The following is a 21,481-nucleotide window of genomic DNA, read 5'->3' as shown; positions in this document are numbered from 1 at the left end:
GGGGCAGGAAGAGTGGAATTAAATTAAGAGCGATGTGGGATGGTGCATGTTGGTGCCGATCTCACCCGCCGCTCGTTGCAGCGCAGTAAAGGGGTTGTTCTGTGCTCGCACATCAATTACACGCTGCCACCCATGGAAACTCCTGAGCAGCAACGGGCATCCGGGTGGCACGGTGAGACCGCGGGACATGACCCACCCCGGAGCCCGGTCTCGGTGCCCTGCACCGGCGTGGTTCGGGTTGGGGGGTGTCAGTGGGGATCACTCCGTGCCGCTGGCCCGGCCGCTGCTCCCTCCCAAGCCCCGCCGGTGCCCGGTGCCGCGTACACGGCCCCGCTGCTGCGGGCCGCCTCGCCCTGCCCCGGAGGGAGGGCCTAAGCAGAGGGCGAGGGAGGGATGGAGAGGAGGAGGGAGGGAGGAAGAGGAGGAGAGAGGGATGGAGAAGAGGAGGGATGGAGGAGGGCGGGAGGCAGGCACGCTCTCCGTCGTTGCTTCCCAAATTCCGCTGGCTCTGTTTCCCGGCGCCCGCCCGTCCCCCCAGGCGGGAGACCCAGACCCTTCCCTCTCTCCCCAGGTCCGGGCTGAGGGTCCCTGCTTCCCATCGTGGAGGAGCGAGAAGAACGCCGAGGGGAGCCCCTGGCTCTCTCGGCAGCACCAGCCCCAGGCCGCGCTCCGGCCGCCGTTGGCCGGAGGTTGCGTCTGCCGCCGGGGCTCTCTCTGTGTTCCCTGCGGGGGTCCCCGCTCCCTGCTCGGGCTAATAAAGTCAAACCGTAGAGCATCGCCGCGGTCCCGCAGCCCTCCCGCGCCCCCGGCCTCAACCGGCCCTCGGGACTCGGTCCCCGCTGCGGCCCGGGGCGCTCCCTGACTGGGCTCTCAGGCGGCGCGGCCCGGGGCGGGTGGCACCGGGGGGAAGCTGGTGGGGAGCGCGGCACCGGGGACTTCCCGAGGGCGCGAGGAGAGGCGCCGGCCTCGCTCCCGGGGCCGACAGGTGCCCCTCGCCCGCCGCCCCAGCCGCCTCCCGCAGCCGTCCCGCTGCCCCCGCCGTTGGGAGCCGTCGGGCCCCGCGGGAGCGGGCGGCGCGTCCCCGTCCCCGCGCTCTGACGCGCGCTCCCGGTGCGGCAGGCGCGCCCCCGCCGCTATAACTGGCGTGCATGGAGTCGGGGCTGGCGCAGAGGAGCGGGCGGGTGATGGGAGACGCCGCTCCGGCGGGATAGAGGGGCGGAGACGGGGGCACCCCCGGGGCCCGGCCCGCCCGGGGCTCTCCGCGGGCCCGCACAGATGCTGGTGCACAGCTACCCGGGCATGGTGAGTGCGGGCCGGGGAGTGGGCGGGCGGGCCGGGCCGGGGGGTCGGGGCCGCCGGGGGTCCGCTCCCGCCTCACCGCTGCTGTCTCCGTCGCCGCAGGACCGCGCCGAGGGGCTGCCCGGAGCGCCGGCCGGGGCCCGCCTGCCGCAGCTGCCCGCGCTCAACCAGGCGCCCTACGGCTCCGCGCCGCCGCTCTGCCACACGCCCGCCGCCGACTTCCAGCCGCCCTACTTCCCCCCGCCGTACCCGCAGCCGCCGCTGCCCTACCCGCAGGGCCAGGAGCCCGGCTACCCGCACCTCGGGGACCCATACGCGGCTCTCAGCCCGCTGCACCAGCACCAGCAGCCCGCCTGGCCCCCGCAGCGAGGCCGGCAGGACGAAGCGGGGCTGCTCTCGGGGACCCACCGCGCTCTGGGGCTCGACCCGCGCCGCGAGTACCCCGCCGTGCCCCGCCTGCTCCACGGGCTGCCCGAGGGCGGACACGGCCTCGCCGACGGCCCGCTGGGCCTCCACGGCCTCGGACACCACGGCATCGAGGACATCCAGGTACCGGGGGACAGAGGGAGGACGGGAAGTGTCCCCGGGGGAGGCGGGTGAGGACCGATCCCGCCGCCGCCTGTGCGGCCGAAGGACCCACCGGGACAGGTCGGGCCCCGCGGCGTCCGTACCCCTGGGCAGGGAGCCCCGTTACTGGGGCTCGTCCGTTCACGAACGATCCCTCCTGGCCGGGGACTGCGGGTGGACAGGGTCTCCTCGCGCCGTCCCCACTCCCCGAGCGGCCGGTGCCCATCCTCACCGGGAGCCGCCGGCTGACGGCTCTTGCTTCGGTGCTTTCAGACCGTGGACGACGGCGGGATGAACCTGCTCGATCAGTCCGTGATCAAGAAAGGTAAGAGCGCGGCGGCACCGCGGGACGCGGCACCGGGCCGGGCTCCCCCGCGTCGGTTTTCTCCTGCATCAGCCGTCCCAGCGGGCCGCTCCCCTCCCGTCGGGAAGGGCTCCCTGCTGGCCCCAGAGAGACTGAAACGAAAGCGGCGGGTCCCGACCGGCGAGCGCGTCCGTCTGCCCCCCGCTCGCCGGGATGCCTTGGGCGGGACTGAGGCCGCCGCTCCTTCCCGGTACTGGGGACGGAGGGGCCCGGACGGGCGGACCCGGCTATTGGGTGCTCACTCCAGTATGGAAGCCCCGGGGCTGCCCCGGCGGCAGGTCCCGGCCGGAGCTGAGCTCAGCTCAGCACCGCCTCGGGCCACGGCAGAGCGGGCCCGTTCCGCGAGACCCTTACCGGGGAGAAGGACGCGGTTAACGGGGGCGAAGCGGTGGCGCGGCCGTGGGGATCGGTGCTGCCCGTTCCCTCGGCCTCCGCCTCGGAAACAACCGAGTCCTGCGGATACTGCCCGTCTGCGGCTCCAAAACGGGTTTCCCCCCGGGGACCGGTGGGCAGGCAGCCGCTCCTTGCCAGTACGGGTGCAGGGCAGCGGGGCTGCGGGAAGGGGTCCTGCACGGCCCCCGGTGCCTCCCGCTGCTTCTCCTGATTTACCGATTCTCCCGCACCCGCTTAACAGCCCCTCTGCTTCCAACAAAGCCCCGGGGTTCAACCAGCTCGACTCCGTTAAATATCCTGCTGATAAAAGCTCCGCTGCGGCGGAGCGGGGGGACACGACAGGGGCCGCGGCTGCTCGGGGCGGCAGCTCCCGCGGGGGGCCGCGGCGCGGGTCCCGCTTCTCTTCGCGGGTTTCCACCAGAATACGTAGATGGGAAGGATGCTGGTAACGGCCGCTCCGTTGTTCGGGCTCCAGCACAGGCGGGCAAACGAACCCGCAGCCGCCCGGGCGGGCTCGGTGCAGGGTTAACGGGGACGGGCCCGGTGCCTGCAGCCCAGCCTGGTGCGACGTTGCGGCGTGAAACGCCGAGCGCCCCGGGGACGGGGGACGGTTGGATCCGGCCAGGCCGGCCCAGGGAACAATGCAGTTGAAACCGGGAGCTTTTAGGTCGTCGCTGTGCCCGGGGCTGCAGAGAGCCCCTGTCCCAGCCCCGGCCCGTCGCGGCTCGGGGGAGCGTCCCCATGGCCCGGCCGCAGCCGAAGCCTCAGTTAAGTGCCCTGCCGGTTCAGGGAGGGAGCAGTGTTCCCGGTGCGTTACAGCCCCTTCCCCCTCAAATCGTTATTATACGAACGCAGCTTCGTTCCACGCAACATTTCAGTGGGGCATTAACGACCGTCATTAATTGAGCTTGAATTAGAACACACGAGAGGCGTTCCATTAACGATCCGTGCCTGAGAAAGTCTGCGGCAGGCTGGGGGTGCGATGCCCCCACCTCGAGCCGGAGCAGCGCCCGGTTCTTTATCAAACCCTGGGCTCGGAGGGGTGTACCTGGAAGTGCGGCTGAAGTTACGGTGCTGGGGTATTTTTGTTCCCTCCCTACGGTGCTGTTTTATTCAGTTTCTTTTCCCTTCCTTTTTCCAAAACGCGCTATTCCTTAGAAATTCTTGTCTCCCGCGGGGAGGATTTGTTGTTGTTTGGTGCCAGATTTGTGCCTGGGGATCCTCTAGTTTCAATTTCGAAGAAAAAAGCTAATAAACGAGCGCTGAGTGGGAAGCGGGGGCCGCAGAGCCTGTGTGCTCCTCCCGCTCCGGTTCTCTCGGGCTCTCCGACAGGGATCCCGGGGGGTTCTTGTGCGGCGGCAGAACCGGGGGCAGACGGGGCCGCATCCCGCAGCGCTGCCCGGGGCTCTGGCTAAGCTCCGGCTGCCTCTGGTCTCCGTTGGCCCTTATTTCGGTGGCTTCCCGCCGAGCGATGCCCCGAAAAGGGCGAGTTCGGCCCAAAGAAAAGATGCGGAATTCGGAAAGCTGCAGCCGGATCCCGCCGCAGCCCCGGAGGACGGTGACAGCGGGATTGGAACTGCCGTTCGCGTCCCGCGGAACCGGGGGCAGCCGGTTCTCCTATCCCAGGGCTGCCGGGGGTAGCGGCGAACGCCGCTGCCCCGTCTCGAACGGGGAGAATGAATTATTCTGCTTTATTATTATTAATAATAATATATACTACGGAGTCGTTCTTCGCCCGCTCTGCCTGCTCCGAGCTGACTCCTGGAGCCACAACGGGAGCGAGAGCTGAGCCCGGGGTGAATTACACCCTAGGGAAAAAAAATCAGGAATATCAGAGGCAAATCCCGAGCGGTTTCCAGGCAGGAGGGGAGGCAAGGACAGGCGGACGGGGGAAGGGGAGTCTCGGTGCGCTTCTCTCCGTGGGGAGTGATGGTAAGCGGTAAAAAGAGCAGTTTTGTCATAAATCGCGCCGAGATCTCAAAATCCCTCACAGGAGATGATTAATCGTCGAATTCCTGCCGGGATGGCCCTTGGACAGAAACCTGATAGAAATCTGTGCATGTGAAAACAGATAAATCTCTTCTTAATTAGTTGCCGAGATACTGTTGTCCCGGTTCAACCAAATATTAATCACCTACCCCGAAGCAACCTTTTAACTGCCCGACTCGGAGGCGCTTTTCTTTCTTTTATTTCAATTCCAAGCGCAGGGCCCCCCAACCAAAAGGAGCCCGACTGGAGGGACGCGCCTGCACCGAGCTCGCAGCCGGGTTTCCATCCCGGGGGGGCTGTCACTGGTGTATCCCCCCTCAAAACAGGCCCCATCGGCGGGTGCTGGGGCTTAGGAAGGGCGCGGAGCCCTGCAGCGCGATGCCCGAGCATCCTTGGTTTTCTTTCTGATGTTTGCTTCTCTCCCTTTTCCTTCTTAACCAAACTCCTCCGTGTTCAGCAGTCAATGTCATCACAGGGGTTTGCTGGGGAGCGGGGGGGTGCAGCGCCTTGACGCACCCCGCGGTGTCCCCCTGAGCCGGCACCGCTCCAGTCCCTTTTGCTGCCGGTAGCCTCAAATTTAGCGAACGAACGAGGGAGAAGGGGAGGCATCTCCCCACCGACGGCTTGGGGGGAGCCGGTCACTGAGAGAGCAGGGCTGGACCCGGTCGTTCGGAACGCGATTTCCATCGGTGCTCCCAGGACTGGCTCCGGTTCGTTATTCCCGTGGAGAGCCCCGGGGCTGGAGGCGCTGGCGGGGCCCAGTGCTGCGTGTGACCGGGTAGAGCCAGGGTTCCCCTTCAGAGAGCTCAGAATAGCGCTGTGAAACGGAGGATGAGCTTCCCTTGCACTGCCGCGACAGACAGGGAATGTGTTTCGTTTGGGAATTAAATGGATAAAATCTTGGATAGGGCAGCAGAGCTCTCATGAATTCTTTTTCTAACACATTTGTTCATTCTTCCTCCGTTCCCGAAGTGTTTCAGAACTACTTTTATTGTGCCTTTTTTTGTTGGTGATTTTAATTTGTTCGGGGTTTTTCTCGTCTTCCTCCTAAGCATTTCTATTTGGAAGACGTTTGACTTGAAAACAGTAAAATGAACTCTCAGAAAGTTTAGGCTGTGGCTCTGGCTGCTTTCACCTACCTCAGCTACGGGCATTTTCCACTCTGCTCACCTGCTGCCCTGGTGTTAACGCTTATCCAGACATGAAACCCTCAAATGGCTGGAGCCCCAGCGAGCCCTGAGCAGCCGCTGTTCCTGGTGCGGGTCCTTCCCTCAGCTGGGTGAGGAGAGGGCGAATTTCTGTTTCTGAAATCAAGCATTAAACCCACACACTCAGTAGCAAAAAATCTTTCTGCTCGGTCGTAAAATAAGGAGGGGTTTTATTGCTTTGCCATCCTTTCGGGATCAGCGGAAAGCTCCTGATAGAGGCGGTTTCTGACAGAGGAAAATACGAATTGCTTTCCCTGGCACCTCGGGGCACGCTGGATGCAGGAGCAGCCCTGGGTGCTGCCAGCGATGGGTCAGGGCCCTGCGAGCAGTGGGGAGAGCCGCAGGGGCCTGCACGCCCTGCTCGCGGGCAAGGGTTTTGGCTGGAGCATTTTACAACCTGGAGTAGAGCTGGAGCAGGGTGTAACCAGCGTGGGCTCACGCTTGGCACCCAGGCACACACAGCCCATGGGCACTGTGTAGCTGATGGGGACTGAGCTCTCTTGGCTTGGCGCTGAGGCAGCAGGATTTGGCCGCTGCTCTCTCCCTCGTGTTTGTGACTTGCTTTGAGTTTCCATCCGAGGCTCCAGGGTGGCAGCGCTAGCGTTTCTGCTCAGGAATGTGGACCTGTTTGGCTGGATGCTGGACAGACAGATGGAAAGCTGTGCCTCAGAGTGCTCCGAGCCCACACTTAGAAATATTGCAAGGAGCTGTCACTACTAAAGAATGCAGCAGAGGAAGCAGATTAAGGCCAAGATCCTCAGGTCCACTCGCCACTGCACGCGAGCTCCAGGTTTTGAAGCAAAACCTCCCCATGGGCTCTGGGTACAGCGCTGCTGGTGGGACCAGGGCGCTGGCCTGGTGGCGGTGGTGCCATTCCTCCTTTGTTTTGGTGCAGGGAGGAATGGAGCTGTAACAACACCGCGTGAAGCCACATGTGGCAGAAAAAAACCCTGCAAGAACGGTAGATTAGATAAACACCATTTCCTGTGAGGAGCAAGGTAATGAATGAAGTCATCCTGTAAAGCACCTGGGGCTGCAAAGACACGTCTTTTATAAGACTGGCCACGGATGTGGGTGGAGGTGCTTGGACTCCAGTCAGATGCTGGGTGCTGAGCTCAGCTGGCAGAGCCCTCCTGGCTTCCTGCAGCTTCATCCGCTGCCGTAGATCACCTGAGTAGGAAAAGGGGCTCACCTGGAACAAGCCGGGTCTTGACTGGAGGCTTTGCTGCCTTAGCGCTGCTTACAAAGGCTTTAAAGTTGAGACAAGCCCTCGCACACACCACGAGATAGAGCGTTCATCAACCCACAGTCACACCTCCCCATCCGGGCAAACATGAGCACGCGGCAGGAACACCTACAGTCAAACAGCCACACTTAAAAGAAAGTTTTTACTCTGAACTGCATCCAGATCACCATTCCTCCATTAAAATTACCTTTTTAATGTCCTATAATTGCACCAGGATAAGCCCAGGTGTGTGTTCATGTGAGATAACACACGCGGGTACCGGTGAAGGCGCTGGGCTTTGTCTCAACCTCACCGGTGCCTCCTGGGCATGTGTTATCTGCAAGTTTCATGTACGTTGTCATGACTTACTGTTTAATTAGATGGTTTTAAATGAGTATTTTTTCTCTTTGTTAGAAATAAAGAGCAGTTCTTACAGGGTAGGTTTAGGTTGATGTCTGGCAGGTGGCTGGAGAGCCAAAACAGCAGGGCTCCTCTGGAGGTGGACTCTAGGCTAGGCTTCTCCATGGGCAGCACTGAGTGGGGCACCACAGACACCCTGGGCTGCCTCTGGAGCTCTGAAACTTCCCTTCCCGCACTTCAGGGGCTGTGGATATTTTGGCATTTATCCCCACATTTGCTCTTTAGGCACTGGAGCTGCTCTAAGGTCTCCCCTTAAGGAGCCTTTTCTTCTCCAGGCTGAATCAGCCCCGCTCTCCCAGCCTGGCTCCATAGAGATTCCTCCCTGGTTAGTAATACTCCAAGATACATGATCTCAGGAAAAAAGAGTTTTCAATCTGTCTTAATTATTTGAAGAACCTAAACAAGGTTCTCTGAAGTCCTAGACTAGCTCCCTAACCACTAAAGCATCCCACCCTTTCCTGTGTGATCCTAGGGAATTACTCATTCTTGCTGTCCTTCCATTTGTTTGTTTATTTGAATTCTTAATGGAGAAACTAATTAGCAAACGTGGATCCACTGCTTGGAGATGCTGCATGCTCAGGTCTCATCTTCATGCTCCATCCCATACCCAGCTCTTGCTACCTGTGGGTATCACCTTTGGTTTGGAGAGAGTTTAAGAGCTGTGATGTGGTGGAAAAGAGCAGAGAAGCACAAGGAAGTGGGAAGGAATTGCTAGAAATAAGCCCCAGCTACCCACTGCAATTAAACATCCTGGAATACAGTGTACCTGCATCCCGGGAGCAGGACAAGGGCAGCTGTGAGCAGGTTCAACTCCACCGCCTCAGAAGCCATGGCAGTGTCTGCGGCGCGTGCTTGGCATTCCAGCCCTGCTGAGCCTCCCCACCCTCTATCTCAGGCATTTATCTGGCATCAGTCACCCGAGTGCCGAGGCGCCAGGGAGTGAGGATCGGGTCAGGCCCTGTTCCCTCTGGACTGGTCAGACAGGTCCCAGGGAGCAAGCCGTGTCCCCATGAGGTGGCTCAGTGGGGATGGTGTCCCCCGAGGGCTCCCTGGGAGCCCCAGGGGCTGGTGCAGTGTGAGCAGAGGATCTGAGTGTGGGTATTCAGGGTGGCTTCAAGCACAAGAGCCAAGTTGGCAAGAGATGGGGGCAGGCACTGAGGAAACATCATCAGAGGGCTTGTAGATGCTGCAGAAGCTGCACCGCAGTTACCTGTGTGCAGATGTGCCCCATCCTGTGCAGCTGGTTGGCCTGAGCTTGTTTCCCCATAGGAAGATGTGATGTTGCTTCCTCTCCGTGGCTCCCCCCTGGCACCATGATGGGTCCCATGTCGTGCATCCTGGGGCTGCCAACACAATCTGCTCCGTTGGACAACCCGGCAATACATAGGCATTAGAAACCCAGAGCCCCTTCTGAGCAAGGAAAAGGGAAAGCATTTTCTCTGTGGCAGTGAGCAAGTGGTGCCTCTCCTCAGAGCCATCCCCAGGCAAACTGGTGACTCCAGCACAGATTTACATTGCTGTGGTCTGAGACTCAGATCGAAACCCTCCCGCATGCTCCGCGGGTTGGTAGCAAGTTCTATCTGAAGTGTTTTCCTATTATTACTCTCATCTAATCTTTGCTGAAGGGTCTTTTGCCTTTTGATAACCTGAACACATTTCAGCAAATTGATAGCAACATCACCATGGCTTACATGGGTTCTGCTGCCGCTTGCAGAAGACACTGCCTCTTTCTTCTCCCTTTTCAGATTATGTGGATCCAAGCCACACAAATTCAGGTGTTTCTATGGGGAATACAGGGAAAACCTCTCAAGCATGTTACTGTAAAATGGATTATGCTGTTTAAACACAAAGATCCCGTAGACCCGTTGCCAAAACGTAATGGGAGTTTGTGCTGCTAAATGAATAAACCTGTGATAGGAAATGCTGCCGGGCAGAGCAGTGCAGCACGTGGCGGGGAGCGCTCGCTGCCGTGTGGCACGGCTCAACCAGGCTGCGGTGGCATCAAATGAGACGCTTTCCTTGGTGTCAGCGCAGAGCATTGCAGTCTCCAGTTCCCCTGGCTAAAATCCCTGGGCTCTCCAGCCTCCTGGTTCAGGTTCTTGCCTTCCCGACACCTGTATGTGCTGGGAAACCCATGAAATCAATAGGAACAGAGGCAGAGCCACTCAAATCCATCCAAAGAAGTAGGTAATGGAACTGAATTTTGAATGGGTATTTCTCTAATGTAGCTATGAAGGCTCCTAGCTGCAGGTTCTGAAAAGGGAGATAATTTTGAATCGGGGGACTCTGTAATCACCAATATTCGCTGTGTTCCAGGGCAGTATTTCTGAGTTTACTGCTGGGGCTCCCTGACAGCACAGCCCAATCCATGAATCGGAGCGCAGCAGGGAAATGGGTGGGAGCTCACAACAAAGTGTTTGGGAGCAGTTTCCAAAAATCCACACACTGTCCTGACCAAGCAGCGCATTTGGGGCCGAGCCATTCCTGAATGGGAAAGCAGGGAAACGCATTAGCTGGAAGTATTAATTACAAACCATTTACTAACCCCCTTGCAGAGGTCTGAGTAAATTTGGTCATTATATTGATTGGCCATTCCTATCAAGACACAAGGTACTAAGCAGGTACCATGCTTAACCAGGACACCACATCCCCTGGTCTCCAGGAGGCTGAAGCTTCCTGCCCCATCAATCCATCGCAGAGCTCACCAGGAGACACCTGCAGTGACACAAGGCAGGTACTTGGCTGGGTAAAACAGAGGCACAGAAAGAAAAATGCAATTAATATCACATGGCACTCTAACTAATGTATTGATTTGCATGGGAAAGAGAATGTTAAGTACAGGAGCTTTGCATAGGCATGGGACCTCCTCTGATTAGCTTTCTCATGGGAATTGTTTGAGTTGTATCCCTGCTCCATCTCTGAGGGTCCGAGATCCATTTCCCTATCAGGACTCAGCAATCTGGAAAGCCCAGAGATAAAACAAGATTCTTTCCATCCTTCCATTTGAAAAGGCCTTCAAGCCGATTACAGCGTTTCCTAGAGATGCTCTTTGACATGGGGACCTGGTTCAGGCTGTGCATTCAAGATAAAGAAAATACCTGTATAATCCCCTCCGGGAAGAAAGGATAATTACAGACCACAGGTTTGAAATACAGCTGATGGCACTGACCTCCTTCCCTGGACCATCAATAAATACCTCTCTGCTGAAACACCAGGAAACTGGAGCAGCTGAACTCCACTGCACCTCCTCCGTGAAAAAGGGCTTTGAAAGGGATGGTAGGAGCAGTTGCCTCTGGCTCACACCCACATGCACATACTTCTTTATATATGTATCTCCATCTTATAATTTACATCAGAGACATTCAAACGAAGGTTAGATTAGCTCACTGAAAGCTCTTCCTCAAAGACAGCAGCAACCCCTTGCCTTTCGGAGCGCCTGCCATCAAACATCCATTGGACTGAGCTTTCCATTGCTGCCTGCCTGGAGCAGAGCTGTAGAACAGAACCCAGAGGGCTCAGGGCTGTCACCACTGCACTCCAATACTGTGGAAGCAAAACCTCAGCAGCCACATAAATAGGTTTGCACCTTGGGGCTCCCACAGCCGTGTTTTGGGATACCCTCAACCCACAGCGATGCCCAATACAACTGAGCTGACCAGTGCATGGCCTCAGAGAGGGACCAGGGATCGAGATGCTTTCAGGGTGGCTGAAGACAGCACTGTGCCTGGAGATGGGAGACTGCTTTGTCCCAGGTAGTCTCCTAAAACGATTGGCTGATACCTCTTTAAAACACAATCTGAACTGTAACACACTCCCACCTTTGAAAGGTGTTGCAACAGAAGCCCCGATACCCAGGGATTCCACTTTGCAAAGGAGGAGGGTTTACCTGTAATGTACCTAAGGAGAGAAGAAAACAGACTTGTCAGACAGGCAGCGATCTGCATGTTCCCTCTGGACTTGTTTTTCCCCCCTCACAACACCCTGAGCTCCAGCTGGAAATGAAAGTAAGAACACCACGACAAGCATTCAGCTCCCAAGGACCACAAATCTTCCTGCTTACAAATTACCTTGCAAGCAGGCAGCGCGTTTCTCATATGGAAATGTGTCAGTGCTACTTCTTTTTACTTTTACAGGCAAAGTTCAGGTTTCCCTTAAAGCCCAAAGCTGATGGTGCGCAGCCACCCCCAAGCACGGGCACTGGCAGCAGCCACATGCAGAGCCTGAGCCTGGACTGCAGATGCCCCTTTTGCACTCAATATTTACACATCAAAGTGGCTGTTTCAGGAAGCATAGTGGTGATTTCAGGCACAAAGGCTTGTGCATGCAGAAGAGGAAGGAGTATGGAAGCTCAGGGATGGAGCATCGTCACCCTGGACAATGCAGATCAATTTGTGCTGAAACTCATCAGGGCCAAGCAGGAAATTCTCCAAGGCTTTCTAGCTCCCTGGGTAAAAGCCTTTGAAGAATGGGTTCTTTTTGCTCCTCCTTCTTTGCACCTGGAACTTACAAGCTGAGAGACCCATTTCTGTGAGCCAGAACAGAAGTGTCAGAAACTTCATGCTTCATCCTGAAGGCACAAGTCTCCTCTCTCCATCCACCAGGTTCACAACAGTGATCATCAGTACAGTGGCATTTCTCCCCTTTCACCCTGTGGTTTGATATCTCTTCCTCACAGAGACAAGGCAGTGGCATCCTATCCCACCTGCAGCACCACTGGGGGTATCAGGACCCCATGCTCATGACTGTTGCCTTCCTACACCTATCTGCTTCCCCAGTGAGCATCATCACATCCCACATTTCAGTGCTGGACCAACTCCTTCTGGCTACATTTACCATCGGGAGACTTCTCACCTGGAGAAATCTCTCATCAGGGATCACTTCGCAAGTTTTAATTAGGTATCACAGCATCTCTCCTACACAGATGTTACTATCTCAAGCCCACACTGGTGAGGTGACCTGCCCAGTGGCATAAAGCAGGCTCCTGGCTATGCAGGGAAAGCAGCCACACACAGGCAGGGTGCTCTGCAGCCAAGGAAGTCAAGGGATGAAGCCTTCAGACCTGTTTTGAAATCACTCTCTCTGAATCAGGGTTTTTCACACCACAGCAAATGGAGCTGTGCGAGTGTCATCATCTGCCAGTTACACCCAAGGGGCGGTTAAAAGACAGCCTAGGTCTGACTCAGCACAAAAAAGCATCTCTGGTGGGAGATCACAAGCTTTGGGGCTTCAAAGGGAAGATGAGGCCGTGCGTCCCTGCTCTGTAGCACCAGGACAGGCGGCTGGTGTGGGATTTTCTCTGCACTGCTGCTCAATGCACACGTGAAATGTCTAAAGCATTGCCAGTGGTACCTGCCATGCAGCAGTGAGATGCTGTGCCCCATGGAAATGCTTCCCGTGACGTTATATGGAAGAAATGAGGATCATTTCCCTTCCTGCATTCAGCAGGACGTCGTATGCTTATTATCGACATGCTGCCGTTCTCAGTGGCTCACTTCAAAATACAATATCACCATGAGACAAGATGAGGCACTGACAAACACCTCTATTTCACAGCATTAAAAGAAGTCTGGAGCTATAAAAACAGAGGCCATACACCATCAGTTTTCTATATAGCAATTCCTAACACCTGGACAACATCTGAAGCCTGGATTGCTTAGAAGAGCCTTCCCACAGACCATAGCTGCATGCATTCAGGTCATGGCCATTTACCTGAGCTTTGGTAAATCATTTAACTTGTTCTGTGCCTCAGTTCTCCCCAGCTGCAATAATGAACCAGCTCACACAGGCACTGGGAGCAAGTTAATGACTGAAGTGGCTGGTCCTGGACCAGCCCTGGGCAGGGATCAGCAGCGTGTGAAGCTCTGAGGTCTGTCAGTGCAATCTCATTCCAAAATCAGTTTTCCCTTTCAAATCAGCCCCTTGTGACCCGTGCAGCCCCGCAGTGTTTACCTCCATCCAGCTCCACTGCAGCATCCCCGGGACCAAAGGTTCACCAGCGCAAAACACTTCACTGGGGCTTCAGCTTGTGAAGCCTGATGTCCCTTCCTTACCCTTTCTTCAGCTGAATCAACCCAAACCAAGCCTTGCAGGGGAAATGCAGCTTCTGTCCTGCCCTTTATACCTTCCTGGGGGGGGGTGGTGGGGGTGTGTGACCCAGCTGATCCCTGTTCTCATCAGGCAGAGGTCAAGCACTTGGGCACTGGGTGGTTTGGGCACCAGCATCTCACCCTTGTCAGCCTGTGCCATGTGTTGGTGCATCACTGAATGAGCATCTCTGCGGTGTGTTTCTGCTCATAACCCCCTCCTCCATGGTCATGAGTGGGAGCTGAGCCTGCCCAACCCCTGCCATGGGGATGAGCAGGGTGCGAGCAGGCTCACTGATGTGAAGGCGATGTCCTGCCCCATACCAGGACAGGTATTGCCTATGGCTGACCCTGCAAACCTCAGGAGGGGCGACCGGTGCGGTGGCACTGATGTGACATTTCTCTTGCCAGCTGCAAAGGGGGTCGGCACCGGGGCTCTGGGCTGTTGGCTGCGTGCGGTGCCGACCCGCAACCGCTCTCATGCTTCCTTCTTGTCTGCAGGCTGGCTCAGGTGCTCCGATCACCTGCTGCTTGCGGGAACAGGAAAGCAGCAACTGAAGATCGAGGGGGACTTTTGGTTTACTCAGATGACAAGAGACAATTTTGGTTCCCCCAAAGCCAAGGAAACAAAGCTGTCAGGCTTTAATGGTAGCTTGTCTCCCTCCTGCAGCATGTTTATGGGCAAACAAGCTGCAGATCAGACCAGGCAAGCAGCAGCAGGTGAGGCCAAATAACAATAATTCCTAATTAATGGCAAATGTGGCTGTGTTTGTTCTTGTTGTATTGGGGCAACGCTGTCTAATGGATGAAGCACTGTTACAGGACTCAAGAGACCGGCTCGGTTTCCAGCGCTGCATGATGCCGGGCCAGCCACCCGTTCTGTTTCTGCCTTCTCACTTGGTGTGCCTGCTGCTGAGGGTGCCAGCTGTCTGTGACATGGGTGGCCCACTCCCATCCCTCCATGTGCCAATTCCAGTGGAGTTCTGGCCTCAGCTGTGGCCTCGAGGCAGAAGAATGGTGCCAAAATCCATGTTCAGTTATGGGTGCTGGGTGCCTGCACGGTTTGCTTGTGGCACGGAGCAGGGCTGACCTGGCTGCTCTGGGTTACAGCTTTCAAGGGGATTTGTTTCTGATAGCAGCATCATTCCTCAAAATGCCAGTTTGTGTTTCGGAAGTGTTGTGGTGTCTCTGTGCATCAGCATCCATCCGTGCCTTCCCCTGCCCTGCCCCGCACGCTGCCGGTGTCACACCGGGGCTCCATCGGACCCATCTCCAGCCCAGTTTTCCATAGGCTCCAGTGTTAACTCACACTGGTGCCAGCTGCGTTTGCCTCTTCCCCAGTGCCGTATTTCATGGGCATGTGTGCTGAGCCACGGTTCCCCTCCCTCCTGCACGTCTGCCCATCCCTTGGGTCCCCAGCACGCATGCGGCTTGCATGCACGCCACCGCATGACTTCCAGCATGCACAAATGTGCCGGTACATACAGTATGTGAACAGACAATGTATATGATACTACAAGCAACATCTGCTCTCCAGCGGTTTGGGGTGGTTTGGGGTGGCCCTTGCTGCAGCAGAACCCACATCCACTGGGTACCTGCTCCTGAAGCAACACACTCATTGGCAGCAATGCATGGATGCTTGTGAAATGCACCCTGACTCTTTATTTCAAGGGTGTCCTCTAGAGACAAATATAACCTGTTCTGGGACTGTGGAAGAAAGCTTTGAAGTTGCTACTTCCTGGAAATCCAGCTCAGGTTTCCTGTGTCTCCTGGTGATGTTGCCGTGTTTGTTCTTCCCTGAACATCTCTCAGCCAGCTCCAGTCATGGCAAACGCCAGCACCGCTGCTGCTGACTCCTGCAGGGCACTGGTGCATCTCGTCCTTCAGCCCCCTGACTTCGTACAAGTTCCACACTGAGAGGAAACTTAATGCACCCAAATGCTCCTTCCCATTCATCTTTCACTCTTAAAACACGACCCATTTTTATGTAACATGTGCTGCCTTTTTACTGCCACGCTAACAAGTTCTTGAGCTGTGTTTACAATATGCTGATTGTAAGCACCCCTTAATAGGGCCAGTTCACGCACCCTCCCCAGTTAATGTTTGGGGTTTCTGTTTCATTTTGGGCATGTGGATTTCCTTTCTAAACCCTGCATCTCACCCTGGTGTGTGTTGCTGCGTTACTCGCAGGAACCATCTGAATGTGCATTGTGGAACAGTCATTACCGAGCAGCCACAAGGAACGCCAGGGCTGGAATGATCTTTGGATTCCTTCAAAGCCTGCTTTCTTTTCCAGCGTTAAATGAGTTATTAATTTCAGAACGTAAAGGCCAAGGAGATTTGGCACAAGTTTCAGCCACGGTTTTCACCTATAAACCTTTATTGTGTCTAAGAACGTTTTGTAGTGGAATGACGTATGGGAAAACTGTGCCCAACGCGCTGCTGCAGCCTCCATTGCCTGTCCAACCTCTTGCATTAGCTGACTTCTGCCCATTAGGTAAAAGGAAGTCTGTGCTGGGTTGATTTGGTTTGATCTTCCCAAGCTTCCTTTAAGCCAGGTGTGATGGAAGTTCAGGGCCGTGGCTTGTGGGGCTGATCCCAAAGCTGAAGCCAAAGCAACTCTTTCCCTTGGCTCCTGTGCACTGACAAGCACAGCCCTCAGCCACCCCAGCACCTCCTGGGTTTGCTGAAGGTGGTGGCTCAATGCCATCCAGTGGGATACAGCCTGGGCTGCACAGAGCTGGGCTGTAGCTGTGACCCCATCCCAAAGCCAGGACAGCAACATCTTCCCCAGCGCTTCTCCATCCCATCCCACCTGCATGGAGCACCCCAAGGAGGCAGGGAGGGGAAGCCGGTCACAGGTCCAGCAGCGATGCTGTGTTCAGTCCTTAGCATTCCAGGAGACCAGCCCAAAGCCTTGGGTTTCAGTGCAGGGAGGTGTGGGAAAGCAGGGTCCAGGCTGCTTCCATTATTCCTGTTTTCCTTTTTTCATTTAGCCTCATCATCCCACCTCTCTGCTTTTGCTGAGGAAAGTAAGGAACTAACTGGGCTATCCCAGCCAGCTGTGCTGATGGCTGTGGATGGTGCTGGGGATTGGAAAGCTGCCGGCAGAGGCACCGGGCAGCTTCCCTGGCTCTGGAATCTCTCAGCCACGATCTCTTCCCTCTCCCTTCCTTTTCCCTCAGTGCCCATCCCCTCCAAGGCCAATGGCACCACCATTTCCGCCCTGTCAATGAACAAGGACGGCCTGATCGGAGGGGTCACGAATCCCAACGAGGTTTTCTGCTCCGTGCCCGGCCGCCTCTCCCTCCTCAGCTCCACTTCCAAGTACAAGGTGACGGTCGGGGAGGTGCAGAGGAGGCTCTCGCCCCCCGAGTGTCTCAACGCCTCTCTCCTCGGTGGAGTCCTCCGCAGGTAAGCTCCAATAGGCAGCCCAAGCACGCTTTGTGTCCAGCGCCAGCTCTCAGATTGATGGAGATTCCGGCGTGGGGGGTGCTGGGGAGCAGAGGTTTTGGTGCTTTTCTTCTTTTCTTTCAAACCTAAAACCTTAAACTGGGATTAGGTGTGGTTATGTTAATATTAATTAATTATTATTTAATATTAATTATCGTTCATATTATTAAATATTAATGACTATAAATATTATTAAGAGACTAATTTACACACACACCCCCCTTGTTTTTTCTTTTCAGAGCAAAGTCGAAAAACGGGGGTCGGTGTTTAAGGGAAAGGTTGGAGAAAATCGGACTGAATCTGCCTGCAGGAAGGCGCAAGGCTGCCAATGTCACCCTGCTGACATCCCTCGTGGAAGGTAAGCATCGCCATCCCCTCCCATGGAGCCTGGGAGCGCCCAAACCTCCTCACCCTTCATCTGCAGCTTGCCAAAAATGAGAACACTGAAAGGATGCAGCAGTCACCAGTGCCCGAGCCTGGAAACAGCCCCGTGTGAGCCCCGTGCTGAGCCCAGCCAGGCTGGCTCCCGACACTCGGACATTTCTGTCGGAGCAGCCGGAGCGCTCAGCTCCAGTAACGCTTCGTCAGGTTCACAGAAACCAAATGGAGCCAGGCTGAGAGAGTGGGGCTGGGGCAGCCTGGAGAAGAGAAGGCTCCTTAAGGGGAGACCTTAGAGCAGCTCCAGTGCCTAAAGGAGCTGCAGGAAACCTGGAGAGGGGCTTGGGACAAGGGCCTGTAGGGACAGGCCAAGGGGAATGGCTTTAACCTGCCAGAGGGGAGACTGAGATGAGCTCTTAGGCAGAAGCTCTTCCCTGTGAGGGTGCTGAGGCGCTGGCACAGGGTGCCCAGAGAAGCTGTGGCTGCCCCATCCCTGGCAGTGCTCAAGGCCATGTTGGACACAGGGGCTTGGTGCAGCCTGTGCTGGGTGACAGCAACCTGCTCTGTGGAGGCTCCATCACCGCCCTGTACCGTGTGAGGTGCCCCTGCTTAAGGCCGCTTGTTCGTTTGCTCCTCTCCTACTTTCCGCACGATGGAGATGATGACGTTGCCGCCGCATCTTGGGAGCAAAGCGCACGGGATGCAGACAAATGCAGTGACAGCTCTGACTCCCTTCGAGCTTTGGAATCCATTGTGTTTGCACCCAGCGTGTTGGAGGCAGCTGCCTGCAGTTTCTGAATAGAAAATCATCTCCATTGTTGTCAGCAAATTAAATGACCCGCTTCATTAGGCGGGGGCTGTTACTGAGGGCACTTGGTTCGTGCTGAATGAAAGGCTGATTTCCATTAAAAGAAAGGAAGGAGAGAAAGAAAGGAAGGAAGAAACGTACATTTGGATTTCAGGTGGCTGCTGATGGTTTGGTTCCTGCTTACCAGCTCGTAGTAAATGAGTAGTGCCATGTGTGCCTGACGGATAGGATCTCCTCCTGCACAGAAGTGTAATGGTATGGAGAGATGGTGCCATTGCGTTGTCATTACTCAGCATGCAGAAACTGGCTTGTGCCCCTGTGCCCCAGGCACCCTCTTGCTTGGACACTGCCTGAGTTGGGTTGATTCATTTTCTCCCCTCTGTTTTTCCACTGTTCATTCAACCAATTCACTCCGTGGGGTTTTGAGTGCTAATAACACGCTGACCCACAGCCATTCACATAGATGGGGAAGGATGGGTACCAGGGGAGCACCATGAGGGCTGCAGGTAGAACCACAGCTTCCTTTGGGAACCCGTGTCCTCTCCTGGGCACCTGCTCCATGAGAGGAGCTCCAGCACACACAGGGCAGTGGCAGGGCTGTATTTCAGCCTCACAAACCCCCTTCAGCTCTCAGGCGGAGCTGAGCACTGGGTCTGGCTCCTGCAGCCCCTCTGCTTGCTGCAGCCTCCTGCCCCATGAGCATCTCCTCCTGGCCTCTGGCTCTTTAACCCCCCCCTTCAGAAGCTGGGCTGCCTTGTGCCCTCCACAGAAACGTTTGCACCAGCATCCCAATGGCCTTTAAATGTTCGGCTGTGCAGCCACTCAGATGCACCATGGAGGAAACAAACCTGGCTCCAGCCTCCATGAGGCCCCACAGCCCTTTTTTACAGTCACAATAACTGTTGTTTTCAGCACCTATTACTTTCTGGTTGTTTTTCAACATCCAAACAACTGCAGCTCTGATTCTCTATAGCTTTTCCTTATTTGCTCTTTCTTTGGAGGAGGAGACAAAGTGGGAAGTGTTATCATGATATGGGAAGCACAGACACTTTCCCCATAACAGGGAGCTCAGGCTGAGCTCTGGAAGCTGGGGGGAATGTGATGGGATCTAGGTTAATGCTATTAGGATGGATGGCCTAATACATATGAGCAGCAGGGGGGCAAGTCAAATTAGCTGTGCCTGCCTAACTGGGATTTTGGGTGTTGGGCATGATCAATTGCCATCAGCTCTGATTATTTCCACGGGGATGCCTGGAGATGGATCAATTCCATCAATGGGTGGGCATTTCCATGGGGTGATGAATACGCTGCCTGCACATCCAGCCCGAGGGCTCCTGCTTACTGCAGGAGGATGTAAACCCCTTCCTTCTGCCCCTTTCTCACATCCCCATGTTGTTTGGCAGCCACGGGGCTAAGGTCACTTTTTCACCCTCCAGCCCCTGTTTAAATCTCTGCTCAATTAGAGAGGCCAAGCAGGGAATTTTAGAAGACGTAGGGAGAGGGAGATGCCGCAGGGGAAGTGCTCATGTGAGAAACACCTCTGCTGTTCTTCCTTTCGGAGCAGTAGCCCCGCATCACACCTCATCCTGCTCTAACTCCAGCACCAGCCTTTACAAAAGTTAGCAAAGGAAGGCACCAGCTTCTGCTTGGAGCTGGCATTGGTTCACTTGGACCCCTGTAGACTGGCTTACAGGGGAGTATAAGAAACTCGTAGAGGTGTCTGCACCAAGAGCCAAAGGTGCAGAAAGCTCTTGAGTGGAAGCAGAAGAAACAAGCCCCATCAGTGGCGTGGCTGAAGCTGCTGCACAAAGTGCTCCCCTTCTACACAGGCACTGACTCAGCTTTGATTTGTCCTGCTCATAGGTGAAGCCGTTCACCTGGCTCGGGATTTCGGGTACGTGTGTGAAACTGAGTTCCCAGCCAAGGCAGCGGCAGAGTACCTGTGCCGACAGCACTCGGACCCCACGGAGCTTCACACCAGGAAGAACATGCTGCTGGCTACCAAGTGAGTACAGATGGCAACAAGCCACCGGTGTGCTGGGTATCAGCAGCGCGGTTGGGCAGTGTTAGCCCCGAGAGCTTCCTCTTCCGCAGGGAAGAGACGGTCTCACTGCACATGGACCTGAAGGATGTGCAGGAAGGTGAACCATTTGCTCGCTCCTCCTGGGAGAGGTTAACCTGACCCCAGGGAGCATCCCAGCACTGCCACACGTGCCAGCTCCAATGCTGCACCCAGGGGCTCTCCCCAGGCTGGAGCTGGAAACTCCCAAAGGGGAAGCAGACGCTTGAGCCAGGAGCAGGAAAAGATCCTCCCAGACACAACCGTGCCCCTGCAGTGTTCGCAGTAACCACAAACCTTTCTCTTCCAGGCAAATCTGTAAGGAGTTTGCAGACTTGATAGCGCAGGACCGCTCGCCGCTGGGGAACAGCCGCCCCTCACTCATCCTCGAGCCCGGTGTCCAGAGCTGTTTGACTCATTTCAGCTTGATAACCCACGGCTTCGGGGGCCCTGCCATCTGTGCAGCGCTCACGGCCTTCCAGAACTACCTGGTGGAGTCCCTCAAGGGGCTGGATAAGATATTCATGAACAGCACAGGGAACGGGCACACGGCCGGAGACTCCAAAGCATCAGAGAAGGAAGTGAAGCATCGGAAATAACGTGCTGTCTGCATCCCTCTTCCCAGCAAGATGATGCAGCGCACTGTGTGCTGAACTGTCTGAACACGGGAAGAAACTCATACAGAAAAGACAAGAAATAAGAAGATTTAAAGAATTGAAGGTGGTAACAACTCTCCTGGGCACGGTGAGGTTGAGAAGATCAGCCAGGCCAATGGCTTCTGCATTGTTGGTTTCAAATCGTGGATGCAGGAAGCCAAATCATGTGCAATTCTGGTTTGTTTTATTTAACCCCCCCAGTGAAATCCTCCAGGAATTCCTTCCAACTGAAAAACTACACAAGGGCAAAAGCCTCCTCAATGCAAGCAGGAGAGGCAGGAGCCGCAGAGCGCAGGGAGTTGGATCCCTGCTGCACCTGGATTTATCGGCTGGTTTCAACAGGCAAACACACAGGAAACCTTCTCGCTTTCCCCACCTAAAGCCAGGCCAAGAGGAAGTCGCCAGTGCGGCTGCTTTGGATCTGAAGCAGTTTCAGACTTCGTTTACAGTTTGCAGACTGAGACCCGAGGTGGATTTTCCCTTGGGCTGTAGCAAAGGGGAGGAACAACCGCACACCCGATGGGTCCCAGGGCAGGACCCGGCCAGGGAGAGCCCTCCCGATGGCCGCAGTCACAGCTG

The 21,481-nt window shown here is 56.0% G+C and overlaps 1 protein-coding gene across 1 annotated transcript; it reads left to right on the top strand.

Annotated features, from left to right (window-relative positions):
- Positions 1–1,275: 1,275 nt before the first annotated feature.
- On the top strand, positions 1,276–20,845 carry TFAP2E (transcription factor AP-2 epsilon; the record flags this gene model as incomplete). The annotated part of the gene is made up of 8 exons (XM_080632638.1): positions 1,276–1,302; positions 1,402–1,848; positions 2,140–2,191; positions 14,050–14,268; positions 16,734–16,962; positions 17,241–17,359; positions 20,051–20,192; positions 20,557–20,845. 8 exons carry the CDS (start codon positions 1,276–1,278, stop codon positions 20,843–20,845), a joined length of 1,524 nt encoding a protein of 507 aa, XP_080488764.1.
- Between the last annotated feature and the right edge of the window lie 636 nt (positions 20,846–21,481).

Source organism: Psittacula echo (assembly GCF_963264785.1).
Source record: "Psittacula echo genome assembly, chromosome: 21".
Lineage (NCBI taxonomy): Eukaryota > Metazoa > Chordata > Aves > Psittaciformes > Psittacidae > Psittacula > Psittacula echo.
Note: the sequence above shows the minus strand (reverse complement) of the source record. Positions and strands in the feature narration are given on the sequence as shown.